The sequence below is a fragment of the Erpetoichthys calabaricus genome, chromosome 2 (genome assembly GCF_900747795.2).
Source record: "Erpetoichthys calabaricus chromosome 2, fErpCal1.3, whole genome shotgun sequence".
In the NCBI taxonomy this organism is placed as follows: domain Eukaryota; kingdom Metazoa; phylum Chordata; class Cladistia; order Polypteriformes; family Polypteridae; genus Erpetoichthys; species Erpetoichthys calabaricus.
This window is the reverse complement of record NC_041395.2, coordinates 188,559,443-188,573,439: the sequence shown is the minus strand read 5'-3', so window position 1 is coordinate 188,573,439 and position 13,997 is coordinate 188,559,443. Positions and strand designations below refer to the sequence as shown.

The 13,997-nt window shown below is 37.3% G+C and overlaps 1 protein-coding gene across 1 annotated transcript in view; it reads right to left on the bottom strand.

The window, feature by feature from the left end:
• LOC114644508 (acyl-CoA (8-3)-desaturase) overlaps positions 1-13,997 on the bottom strand; it is a 236,031-nt gene that overhangs the window by 130,086 nt on the left and 91,948 nt on the right. Inside the window, exons 3-4 of the mRNA XM_028792592.2 lie at positions 3,099-3,209; positions 2,442-2,639 (exon numbers count right to left, since the gene is read on the bottom strand). Coding sequence (XP_028648425.1) covers positions 2,442-2,639; positions 3,099-3,209 — 309 coding nt within the window. The remainder of the gene's footprint in view (positions 1-2,441; positions 2,640-3,098; positions 3,210-13,997) is intronic.

Genomic DNA, 13,997 nt, shown 5'->3' with positions numbered 1-13,997 from the left:
GAAGTCCAATAACAAAACACCACTCGGGTTCAGATCGGGGGGGGCATTCCTCCCAATCACACCCTTCCAGGTCTCACTGTCATTGCCCACGTGAGCATTGAAGTCTCCCAGCAGTACGAGGGAGTCCCCAGAAGGTATGCCTTCTAGCACCCCCTCCAGGGACTCCAAAAAGGGTGGGTACTCTGAACTGCTGTTCGGTGCATACGCACAAACAACAGTAAGGACCCGTCCCCCCACCCGAAGGCGGAGGGAGGCTACTAGATGGTGCTCCATCAGTTGTAAGTGCAATAAGTTTGTCCCAGGGCAGTTTCATGTCAGTTATACTTTGATATACATTTTCAAAAATGTCTTTTCCAGTCGTTGTCCCGTGCATCGAGTTAATGTCCATTATTTCCTCTGTAACGCGCAAACTGGAATCCATTCCACGGATGAAGATGGCCAGCTGTGCAGTATCAGTCATGTCAGTACTTTCATCCACAGCAAGAGAGTATGCAATAAAGTCTTTGCTTCTTTCACTCAACTGTGTTCTTAAATCAGTGGCCATCTCACAAACTCGATCAGCAATCGTATTTCTACTCAGGCTTACATTTGCCAGCATCTGCTTTTTGTCTGGACATAAGACGTCAAACACCTTGATCATGCAGCTCTTCAGAAATTCTCCCTCGGTAAATGGCCTGGCTGATTTGGTGATCTCCTCTGCCACGATAAAACTTGCTTTCACAGCAGCTTCACTTTGTGATTTTGCACGGGTAAAAAACGTCTGCTGAAGTGTCAGATTCTTCTTTAACTCTTCTGCTTTCTGTATCTTCTGCTTTGCATTCAGGTCATTCAGGTTATCCTGATGTTTTGTCTCATAGTGCCGTCTTAGGTTAAATTCTTTAATTACAGCCACATTAGCTCCACAAATGAGACACATGGGTTTACCGGCAATGTCAGTAAACACATACTCAGCCTCCCATCGGTTTTTAAAGGCTCTGTTTTCAGAATCAACTTTTCTCTTCGGCATCGTGAGGGCTAGCTTCGCAATAACTTGCAGCATCATAAGCTAGACTTGATTAACGCGGGAAGTGTTCGGCAAGGCAGCTGAAGCGCTGCATTATGGGATCTGTAGTTTATTGTGTTACCAGCGCTTCATATCGCCGGACCATTAATAACAATAATATATAAAATAATCTCGCGGGCCGGATATAATTACACGCCGGGCTGGATGTGGCCCGCGGGCCTTGAGTTTGACACATATGGATTAGAAAGAGAGTTAAAGTGGGAAACTAGACCTTATTGTTTTATTGGGACTTTAAGAAGTCCCAAAGGAGGGGAATATATGAAATTTTTTGTTAATCTATAATCTTTTACAATATATTACAAGTATATACTTAAATGAAGTTGTAAAAATGAATTATTAAAACATAATGAACAGGACTGAAGGTAACTAAAGGGTTAACTAAACGTGGCTTAAAGCTTGGGCACATAAATGCAAATGTATATTACAGTGGAGTAGCTTGTAGGGAACCCCTTAAATTTAAACTGACAATATTGGTCCCAGGTTATCTTGGACCCGAGGACACCATTTTCACCTCTAATTCTCTCTACCTCCCATTTTGCATCAAGCAAAGCAACACCTACTCTCACAGCCACAACACATGGTACCCTCATTAGAGCTTTATAGCACTTGCTAATCTTTGAGCTTCGCCAAACTTTTCTCTTTTTCACGCCTCACTCTACACACCAAATGTGTTCATGTCTATTTTTTCTTGTCCAGGACACTGCCCCTTAGTCAGTCATCCATCCACCGTTCAATTGCTTCTGTTTTGCCCCTTGTTTACATAAAGCTTCATCTCAGAGGAGTAGATAGCATGTATGTTAGCGCAACACTAATAAAAACTGACAAAAAAAAACATGCATCAGCTATTTTTTCTTTTTATAACATTTCCAAATTTCAGTCAAATCAGTCAAGCATTTTTGAGATTTTGTGGTATTCTGCTTTATAGTAAGTTTTTTTAACCCCTAAGTATTGATATATCAAAATGTCTTTACTTAGTGGATACTCACTGGCTTAGATATACCACCCTGCCAATTTTCAGCTTTTTACCTAAACAGGAAATACACACACATACACATATATGAAAATTTATATAGGCAGTGAAAGTAACAAAAGAATCATTAAGTGTGATATACAGAATATATCAAGTATCTGCATAAACAATATTTTATTAAAAGAACTGTTTTTCTGAAAGACTCTCCAGTGTACATGTTGCTAGTAAACAGATGAGGCTTCTGTCTTGATTAAAAGCCATGTTTTTGTTTTTCTCAGAATACCAACTTATCTCACAGTATGTAATTATGATTAAGTAACAATAAATATTGCAGTCAATTCATTACTTAAAATTGTTTCAGAAAAAACTCTTCTTTATTGTTTATAGCCAGATAAAGCATATGCTCACCTGTACAGTGCTGAGCAACACTCCAGAAACAAGAAATGGAAGCCAGGAGGTGCCAAAGTGCCACAATGTAAACCATGCTGCAATATCCAGAAGGATGATGTGAACCAGCATTAGAAAGAAGAACAACTTGTTTGGTTTCAGTAACCCTGCCTGTTCAACATACACCCGAAGTTCCTGAAAATCTTCTATCACAGCCAACTGCAATGTTTAACACAACACAGAAATTAAATGCAGATAATACACAATGTATTTCACTGAAAATGTAAATAAATACTTTGTTTCTAACAACATTAATGAAAAACAACTAAACTATCCAGTGGAGATCTGCAAGTGTCAAGTCAATAAAAACATTGTATCTTTCTTTTATGAACAATCATCCCATGGGGCATTACTATTAAAGACTTTTGTCTTTTTGTTTAAATTAATTGACTTGGTCAGGGTCATACTCTGAATCAGTAGTAGTGGATAAAATTACCATTTTGTTTTAGTGTATAGTCCTGAAAGTTATCCATAGATAGACAGAATCCAAAAGGTATTCAGGAATGTAAGAAAGAATTATACAGGCACATTTATAATAAATCCTGATCCAGACATAATGCTAAAAGTAGTGGTGTGTTTTATAGATGTTGCACTGCACCTCTGCAACTAAACACTTACACTCTTGCCAGGTTCATTACTGGGCTCTTCAGGGGCCAGTTCTCCAATCTGAAGTGGCTTTAGGTAACGACCTACAACTTGCTTGTCCAAATGAAATGCAGTAAATGCATCCTGGAAATAACAGGAAAAAATGAAGTTATCTGAACAAATTTATTAAAAAAAAAGCTTTACAGTAGGTGGTGGTCTTATATTGGCTCTCTGATTCAGAATGATCTCAAGTAGGTCAAAACATACACAAATAGATGTGTTTATTAAATATAAAAGCACATAAAGGATCAACAGCTGCATTTCCATTAACCTTCTTTTTTCTTCAAAACATCTAGAAAAAATACAAATCATCTAAAGTTGGTTTAAGCAACCTTATGTCTGTCAGCCGATATTAAAATATGTAAAATAATACAGTGAGGAAAATAAGTATTGAACGTGTCAACATTTTTCTCAGTAAATATATTTCTAATTAGCCATCCCTCGTGGCTTCACCCGCGTAGAAGTGAAACAGGACAGTGAGTAGGGCACTGCCTGGCTCCCTACTTCTGACGTCACGTTTCCCCCTTCCTTGGCCAGCTGCCTCTGTCTCAGATTAGCGCAAATATATTGCTCCTGCAAGCGAACAATAATTCTTAGGGAGATGAGAGAAGTCGCAAAATCGAAGTTCAAGAAAATTATAGAAAAAAACCCGATCTAAATCCGTTAAGTAGTTTTCTCGTGAAAAGCGGACATACATACAGACAAACAGATAGACAGACGTTAGATTTTACATATATAGAGATGGGGCTATTAACATGAAGTTTTCACCAGATGTTGGTAACAACCCAAGTAATCCACACATACAAAGAAATTAAAACAAATAAGTCCATAAATTAAGTTATGTATAATAACGTGTAATGACAGAGAAAAGAAGTATTCAACATTTGAAGAAAAGGAGGTGCAAAAAGGCATGGAAAGCCAAGAAACCAGGTGAAATCTGTCAGTATTTAGAAAGCAATCCTGCCCCCTATCAGCTAGTTTAGTCCTAATTGATGGCCTATAAAAAGGGTTCTCGTTACCAAGATGTCACACAAGAAGCATCTCATGATGGGTAAAAGCAAAGAGCTCTCTCAAGACCTTCATAACCTTATTGTTGAAAAACATACCGATGGCACTGGTTACAGATGTATTTCTAAACTTCTGAATGTTCCATTGAGCACTGTTGGGGCCATAATCTGGAATAGGAAAGAACATCATTTTACCATAAACCAGCCACGACCAGGTGCTCCTCACAAGATTTGTGAAAGAGGAGTCAAAAGAATAATTAGAAGAGTTGTCCAAGAGTCAAGGACCACTTGCGGAGAGCTTCAGAAAGACCTGGAATTAGCAGGTACAGTTGTTTCAAAGAAAACAATAAGTAATGCACTCAACCAGCAAGGCCTCTATGCACACTCACTGTGCAAGATTCCACTGCTGAAGAAAAAGCATGTTGAAGCTCATATAAAGTTCGCTGCACAACAACTGGGAGATTATAGTCTGGTCAGGTGAGACCAAAATTGAACTCTTTGGATGTCATTGCACACACCATGTTTGGAGGAGAAATGGCAATGCACATCACCACAAAAACACCATAACTACAGTGAAGTTTGGAGGTAGGAACATCATGGTGTGGGGCTGTTTTTCAGCATATGGTACTGGCAGACTTCATATAATTGAAGGAAGGATGAATGGAGAAATGTACCGGGACATTCTTAATAAGAATCTGCTGCCATCTACCAAGATGCTGAAGATGAAATGAGGGTGGACATTTCAGCAAGACAATGATCCCAAACACACAGCCAAGGATATTCTCAGTTGTTTCAAAGAAACAAAATAAAGCTGCTAGAATGGACCAGTCAATTACCTGACTTGAATCCAACTGAAAATCTATGGATTTTCAACTGAAGATCAGAGTCAAGATTTGAAGACAGTTTGTGTGGCAGAATGGGCCAAAATCACACCTGAGCAATGCATGCGACTAGTTTCTCCATACAGGAGGCACCTTGAAGCTGTCATTACCAACAAAGGCTTTTCTACTAAGTATTATATAAATTGTATTAATCGTGTTCAATACCTATTACCTGTGTCATTACACTTTATTACACATAACTAAATTTATGGACTTACTTGTTTTGATTTGTTTGTATGAGGGGGGACCCAAAAATAACAAGATTTGTTTTTAAAATCATATATTACATTTCCAAAGTTTTATCACCCTCAATATACTCTCCCTGAGACACTATACCATTGTCCCACCACTTTTTCCATTATTCGAATCTGTTCTGAAACTCTTGCAAAGTGATAGCCTTCAATGTCTCCATCGCTTGCTTCTTGACATCTTTGACATCCTGAAAACACTTACTTTTAAGGTCCCAGATAAAAAACCCTTGCTTGACTCAAAGCTTCTTCTTCTAAAGCTGCTTGAAGCATTGTGACAGCTTCTGCTGCTGTTTCCCCAAAAGGAAGCAGAACTTGATGCAAACATGTTATTCTTGCAAGTCTGCCATCACAAAATCAACGAACAAAAAAACCTGTGTAAGAGTGATGCAAGTGGTAATCAAAAATTTATTTTCATTTTTTTTGAGCTAATGAACTGAATTTTGGAACAAACACCCATCATGACATTGATGATATCTATTATTAACAGTATTGGTAAGTAAAACATTCAGTTTTGCATGACCTTTGATGATAAGTTAACATGCTAATTTAAAATTTGGTCAAGGGACAAACCATGTTTTGTTTAATTTATGTCCTAACATTGTTGTGCAATTTAATGTTAATATTTTGAGTTACTGTTTTGTCTTGGTAGAGTAATATATTGCTCTACTCTCCCCTATTGTATTATTAATATGTAGCCTTTGTCAGAATGCCTCAAATCTCCCAGACTTACCACTGTTTATAAGGTATTATAGTATACTAGCTGACGCACGAAGTAACATACGGTGGTGTAAGAATAGGAATGGAAAACGGTGAGAAAGGAATTCAGAAATCAAGTAGAAATAAATACTTCTTGAAAGACGCAGTGTGCATGTAGAATTTCCGGCCAAGTAGGATAACATGTGAAAGTGATAAATAAATCAGGCTTTCCAAATTTACGTACTATGGCCATGGCATCCTGGTAGTTTTGTTGCATGTATCTTGGACTTCCTGGAAATGTGGATGGTAATATGATCATTTTGCCTACACGTACGTTGTTATTTTCAGCGTTTGCTTGCAGTGCATCTGTATTCAAACATTATATTGTTCCACGCACAGATCTTGTTGATGTAATCTGAGATATTTGAGACGTACGCCCTTTGTTTTAACATACGCATCTACGATGTACTGTTGGAATAGTTTGCTGCTGGAGTGCAAAATACTAAATGTATTCCTAATTGCTAATCTGTACGCATAAAATTGGCATTGAGTAAGCCTTATTTGCTTGGCGATTCTTTTATCGGGAACATGTTGTAAATCTTTGTGCTAGCCAATGTCTCCGTAAGGGAATAAAAGTGGGTAAACCATAGGGTCGCAATTCATATTGAGCGTGGAAATCTGTTTACAGGAGTTGCGTATGGGATAGATGCAAATGTCCCTTTCGGCAGGCGTTTCGCCATCTTCTCTGACGAAAATCGCTGCAATGTCGGGGCATTGTATCAGTAGCTTGCGCTGTGTCAAAAACATACAACTGTCCATATCCTGGAGAGGTAGTAGTGTATAGTGGAGAGATTTGGTGATAAATTTGCCCGTGTATTTTAAAACAGTATGGTCCGTGGCCAGGAGGTTGAGTTATCTATGCACCCATGGAACCAAACGCTAGAAAAGAGTTGTATTCTCAAATGTGTTCACGATAATTTTTAGCTTCTGATGTTTGCTGTGTAAGAAGCTGTTGTAAAGACACAGGTGGCTCCCGCAAAGGTGGTAAAGCTACTTTACCATTGTGGCAGCACCTCGAGTACTTGATGGATGTATTACGCTCAGCAGGCCAGTATAGTGCATGACATGGAAGACGACAAATAGGAATTGAGAAATGCCGTGTCGGCTGCGTGTGGGTGGGACCAGTTTTGAAGTGGAAGCAGGACGAACCAGAAGAGAAATATACAGTATGTAAGAGATAACCTCTCCCCACCTTCCCTCCTACATCTATAACCTCAGGCAATTAGGTGTAGTAAAACACAAGCACGTGTTAAGTTACAATTTAAACAATGTATTATTGGTAATATTCATAAATAATAACAAAATGCAATGTACATTTGAATATTGGCAACCATACAACCTGATAAATGGTGATGTGTAGTTCAGGCGGCACACAGACTTGTTAGTTACTTAAAAATGTCTCTAGTCAAGGCATCATTTGTGGTCAGCTTTCTTCATAACAGGCCGCATGCCTGTCTCAATATGGCAGCCGAGCTGTGCTCTTCATTGTGTTGTCCTTTTCAGTTCATGGTGTGAGATGGTCATTCAGCAGTTTGGTAAGTGAGAAAGAGTGAGATAAAGGAGGCAATTTTAAGGGTTTTCTGTCCAACCCCTACAGCCAATAGGGTGTCATGGTACTTAAAGGCTTTTGATGCAAGCCAATGCCAAACAGCCATGCTTCAGACCAATGGGGCAAAGAACATCTTAACACCTGCCATCCCCCAAAACCATATGTTAAGGTAAAGCTTGGCAGTTAGGCGGTCTGGCTTTGTGTGGGAGTTGAGAGACTTCAGAGAAACATTTACCAAACTTGTTTCAGGCACTTCCCCCAAATCCTGCCATAAAATTCAAAGAGACTCAGTCCTGGTGAAGGGGGTGGGGGGTGGGGAATGGTTGTAAACATGAATGCTTCTCACTAATGCAACACTAATATTACATTGCTTTGCCTAAGTTACAAATAAAGACATACAAAATATTTATTAACTTATATGCAAAATCTCACATCACAACAGTTACCTAGTTTGATTGTTTACCTTCTGTTTATGTTTGTTGGCTCATGAAGTTATAAATAAAACAAGCCTAACTCATGATGTTATAGTTCTCTGTGTTTTTTGTAGAAATGTGTTTGTCTTTGTGTATGGGTCCAGTGCAACTACAATATGAATATAACTAATGTGTGAACATAATATAAGGAATTAAAAATATTGTTTGGCTTTGCACTGTAATTTTATTCTAAACATTTTATTATGCTTATAAATTAAATGTTATCACTGGACTACTTGTTTCTAACTATTACTTTAGTATCTCTTTGTTTTTCCTCTTCTTTTTCATTTAGCATCAAATGATGTTTTGCTCCAATCTGCTGATGCCCATGAACAAGTCCCAGAAGTGCAGATAAATGGAGAGTCATCTCAACCTCCACCTCAACTGTCATGGAGGTAGACAAAAAAATGCAGGGCCTCAACTTCATCACTGCAAATGAGCATGTTAAAGGAGCAAGCAAACATGGTCAGGCCTTTCTAACTACAATTTCTGATGTGCTTAATCATGCTGTTCAGTGCTATGAGAGAGCAACAGAAGCAGCAGAGCATCATGCTAATATATTAGAAATTATAGCTGGATCCCACCAACCTTTCCCTCAACATCCTCAACACACACCTACCAACAAACTCCAACACAGCACTACCAACAACAACAACCTCAGACAGCAGAAAACTCCAAAATATAACCAGCAATACACACCTACCTCTTCCCTTGAACATTCCCCCTCTTGCAGAATAAACCATAATATGTAGGTCTTGGCATAAAAACATGCTCACACAAACACCTAATTTTATTCATGCATCCAAAGATTCACCTCACATGTTACGCACAGACTCACTCAGGTACAACATACATGCAATGCACTTTAGTTCACATGTACATACAGAACATAAAACATAATACAACTTTTTTGCCAAACGAAATTAGAGGAAATTTGGAAAGCATAATAGAGAAAAAGCAAGCCTGTGCAATGTCAAGACATAAGATTGAGGACAATTTGATACTTTTCTGAGAGTTGCTGGAATACACAGAGGACATGGGAATTCGAATCACGCCCCTAAATTTAGATTTGGAAAAGGCATACGATGTTCTAGATTCAAGTTCAAGTTTCTTTATTGTCATCCCATCCAAGTTGAGATGAAATTGCATATCTTCAGGGCCACGGTGCAAATATACAAAAAGTTGTGCAAAATAGATAGATAGATAGATAGATAGATAGATAGATAGATAGATAGATAGATAGATAGATAGATAGATAGATAGATAGATAGATAGATAGATAGATAGATAGATAGATAGATAGATAGATAGATAGATAGATAGATAGATATGGATATTGCTGTTGATATAAAGGAGCCCCAGTAGCATTTCTTGACACACTTAAGCTGAATAATTCGTTGGCTGAAAGTACTCAATGTTAGTGTGTCAGAGAGAGGATGTGCAGCTTTGTTCAAAATGGCACTCAGTTTTGTTTTAATTCTCTCCGTCAATACTACCTCCAGGGGGTCCAGAGTGTGTCTTGTAATTGAGCTTGTCCCTTTAATTAGCTTGTTGATTCAGTCAGCCTCTCTTGAAGTGATGTTACTAGCCCAGCACATCAATGTGTAGAAAATCACAGTGGCCATCACAGAGGTATAGAAGATGGGAAGGATGTCACTTCCCACATTAAAGGAACATAGTCTCCTAAAAAAAGACAGCCTGCTCTGCCTTTTCTTATATAGTTCCTCTGTTCCAAGACCAGTCCAACCTGTCATTAATGTGTACCCTAAAATACTTGTAGGAGTGGACCACCAATACATCCACTCTTTGAATAGTGACCAGATATATAGGCTGTTTGGTGTGGTGAAAGTCAATAACCAGTTCTTTGATTTTGATGATGTTAACATGCAGAGAATTCTCTTTGCACAAAGAAACAAACTTTTCCATCTGATTCCTATACTCTGTCTCACCCTCTTTATCAGTACACCCCATAAGTGCAGAATCATCTGAGAATTTTTGAAAATGACATGACCTGGTGTGATATTTATAGTCTGAGATGTACAGAGTATACAGAAAAGGAGACAGGACTGTTCATTGTGGTGCTCCAGTGTTGCTTCCATCCATATCAGAAAAACATTCCTTTAGTCTTACAAATTCCAGTCTGCCTGACAGATAGTTCCTCACAGGTGGTGCAGTGGTAGTGCTTTGCAGTTAGGAGATTGTGGGTTCGCTTCTCGGGTCCTCCCTGTGTGGAGAGCACTTTGAGTAGTGAGAAAAGTGCTGTATAAATGTAAAGAATTATTAAAGAATTATTAGTTCATTATCCAGGACACTACAGGCTTCTCCACCTCCATATCCTAGAGTTTACAACTTAACAGGGATGGCTGGATGGTATTGAAGGCACTGGATAAATAAAAAAAAATACAATCTTCACTGTCCTCCCAGCTTTGTCCAGGTGAGAATAAGCCTTGTGGAGCAAATAGATAATTGCATCCTGCGCTCCAATCTTTGTCCGATAGGCAAACTAAATTGAAACGACAATGGTAGGACAAAGTACAACAGATTTGCTAAAACTGGATGAGTAATGGCTTAACAGTAGCAATGTTATTTTGCTAAAAAAAGTGCAATATAACCAGATAACAAATGTACATCTGGAATGTAGTAACTGTTTACCACTAATAAAGTGCAATGTGTGCAGTTGATTTAGACACATTGGAGCCAATATTCAAAAGGAAAAAAATTAAAAATTAGGGATCAACTTCAGACATAAAGCTGGCATTAGGAAAGATTGGCAAACCCTGAAAAGAAACATGTTAGTTAATATGGTTGTGGGAAATATGGGAGAACAAAGTTTTATTGATAAAGTCAATTATTTTACCAAAGCTTTTATATTTGGAAACAATCTCCTTGCCATAGTGAAGACCCTTAAATAAATTGAAAGACTGCTGTTTTATTTCTTTTGGGGTGCATTATATGGTAAAAATGTCAAAAGGAAAATAAGACAAAGAATTACGAGGTAAAAGAACATTATTAAAAGCAAAATGTGGAGCTGAAATACTAAGTTTAGTACAAAAGGAACAAGGAAATTAGGAAAATACAAATTAGGAAATGTTCTTAGGAAATATAAGTATAATCCCCCAAATAATAAACCTACGACTTTTGTAACACCTAAACATTTAAGAAAAGTAGAAGATGTATTGAAGCAAGTACCTTTAAGGGGAGAAGAAATTAATGTATGGTACAAGTGGAAATTATTAAAGAAAACCACAGAAGGAAATGAAGGAGCTACAGTATATGGATAAAAGTACTTCTCTGAGCTGAAACAGGGAAAGCCTGGGAAATGATAGCCCCCAAAGACCTCCAAAGAAACTGACGGATATGGCCTAAGAAACAGAACATATCATACTGAAAACAAAGCAAAGTCTTCTTAAAAGAAAAGGTGTGAAAAGCATAATGTACCCAAGGAAAAAGTGTTGTGAAATGGAAATCACAGAGCATGTAATGTGGAGATACTACTATGCCCAAAAAGTAGGGAAAAGGGACAAAAATGGAATTTTAAAAAATATCACATTATGCAAGGACACTGTTAAGTTTTGCAACAATGTAAAAGAATTAAACTAAATGGAGTATTTTTCTCCTTTATTGATGCAGCAAAAATGTAATAACAGTGGCCTGAATATTTTAAATGATGCCTCATTGTTTTAGAAATTATGGATGAAACCAGTGGCCATGTAAAAAGGAGGCTTATTGTGTGACACCACATGGTGGTTGACGTTGCTAAAAGTGCCCTGCTGACACTGAAAAGACTTTTTAAAGTGGGAATTTAAAATGTTATAATGATAAAAGAAAAATCAGAATTATGCGTTATTTTCCATTTGCATTAATGAGAACACCTTAACTATAAGTCAAATATTTTACAGTAGGTTTAGGAGTGAAAAAGAATAGGATGAGATGCACAGTGATACATTTAGCAGACTGGTAAAGTGTTTAAAAATCTTTTCTGATTATATCTGTGGATCAAAAAGATAACCATTCAAAATTTTATAAAAAGGCTATTGATTATATCAATTACAATATTCATTTTTTCTACATGTATTGATTAAATCAATTTCAATATTCATTTTTTCTGCATGTATTATCTATTATGAAACCAACTTATACTTTACATCTTATATTTTATGTTAAAATTTAATTAATTCAATATGTATTCTTTCTTTCTTTCTTTCTTTCTTTCTTTCTTTCTTTCTTTCTTTCTTTCTTTCTTTCTTTCTTTCACTGTCTGTTTATTTATAAACTAGCAGGAGTACCCAGCGTTGCCCGGGAATCTATAACTGGTGAATTTCCCAAATGAAAGAAGCAGAACATAGAAATAGAACAAACAGTTTTCTGATTCACATTTTATTGTAAGTTCGTCCACTTTGGATTGTGTCTGCTGTGGCGTTTGAGACGCCCTTGAAATAGACTTTCTCTGGCATCTGAAGTGGACCGTGGAATTGTACGTCTTTTTTTCAGTGGCATGGGTATATTCGCGTAAAGCAGGAGAATTATAATGTGTTATATGGTATTACGTACGGAATACGCACCACAATGAGATGAATTTACTTTATTTACACTACGTCGGAAAGCGAACAAATCATAGACATATATAGGTAGACGCCGCATTCGCTGTGTTGCCCAGTCGACACGATACGTCAGCGCGTCCGCCCTATTGCGAGTGGTAAAAGTGCCATTTAAACTAATACACGTAGACGTGTAAACTGGGTTTTCTGATGAAAAAACAATAACGTTTAAAACAGTATCGTTTACATACAGCAGATTTTGGCGTATCGTTTAAATGCAATTATTTATATCCATTTATACACTAACAAAGGCAATTATTAAATACTACTACTACTACTACTACTACTACTACTACTACTACTACTAATAATAATAATAATAATAATACATTATTATTATTATTAAATTATTTCTCCCATATAAGTAACTTTTCTCGGACTGCCTTCTTCCATCTCCGAAACATTTCTAGACTTCGTCCTGTTCTTACGCAACACAGTACTGAAGTATTGATTTTGCCCAAGTCACCTCATGTATAGATTACTGTAATGCTATTCTATCTGGCATCCTACAAAAACTTATCCATCGCTTACAACTTCTTCAAAATTCTGCTGCTGCGTCCGTGTTTGCCACGTTATGTTCTAACTACAGAGGCAGAGTCCCATTGCAAGGTTCTAATTTGTATTGAGTCGAGGTACTGACGCGAACACCACACATACGGATACTATCAAATTATATATAAGGATTCCTTTCACATTTTACATACAACATTTTCAAATCCTGCAATTAAGGAGTGTGGTGAGCTTTTTATTTTGTGTTATATTGTTATAATTGTTATTGTTTTTCTGATTAGTTATACATCTGTTCAATAGTCCTTGCACTGGTACCATATCATTATTAATGGTACATTTCAGATTATTATTATTACTTATTTAGCAGGTGCCTTTATCCAATCCAAGTTATAATATATGCAAGAATGATTAGAAGGTGTAAGCATCAAAATCAACAATGAACAAAATAAAAACCAAGCAATAGCAAGTAGTAGTATTACACAATTATACCTGCAACATGATTAATGCAAAACATTAGGACCCTAAGCTTTTTGTCAGTACAGCAGCAGCTATCCTGTAGAAGAAAAAATAAGCATTTCCAAACTATTTAACAAAGAAATGCATTTCCAAATGGTTACTAAACATGAGTAAATTGGGTGCAGTTTGAATGGACAAAAGGAGATCATTCCATAGCTTTGGAACAAGAACGGAAAAGCATTCTCCAGTCTTGACATGTCTGGCAAGAGGATGGACATTCAGCGGAAAGCAGAGACAGAACAGAGACTTCCTGATTGGACACACAGAGAGACTAAAGACTGGTGACACTGATGACGTGAACCATTCACAGAACTATAAGTCCAAATAAGAG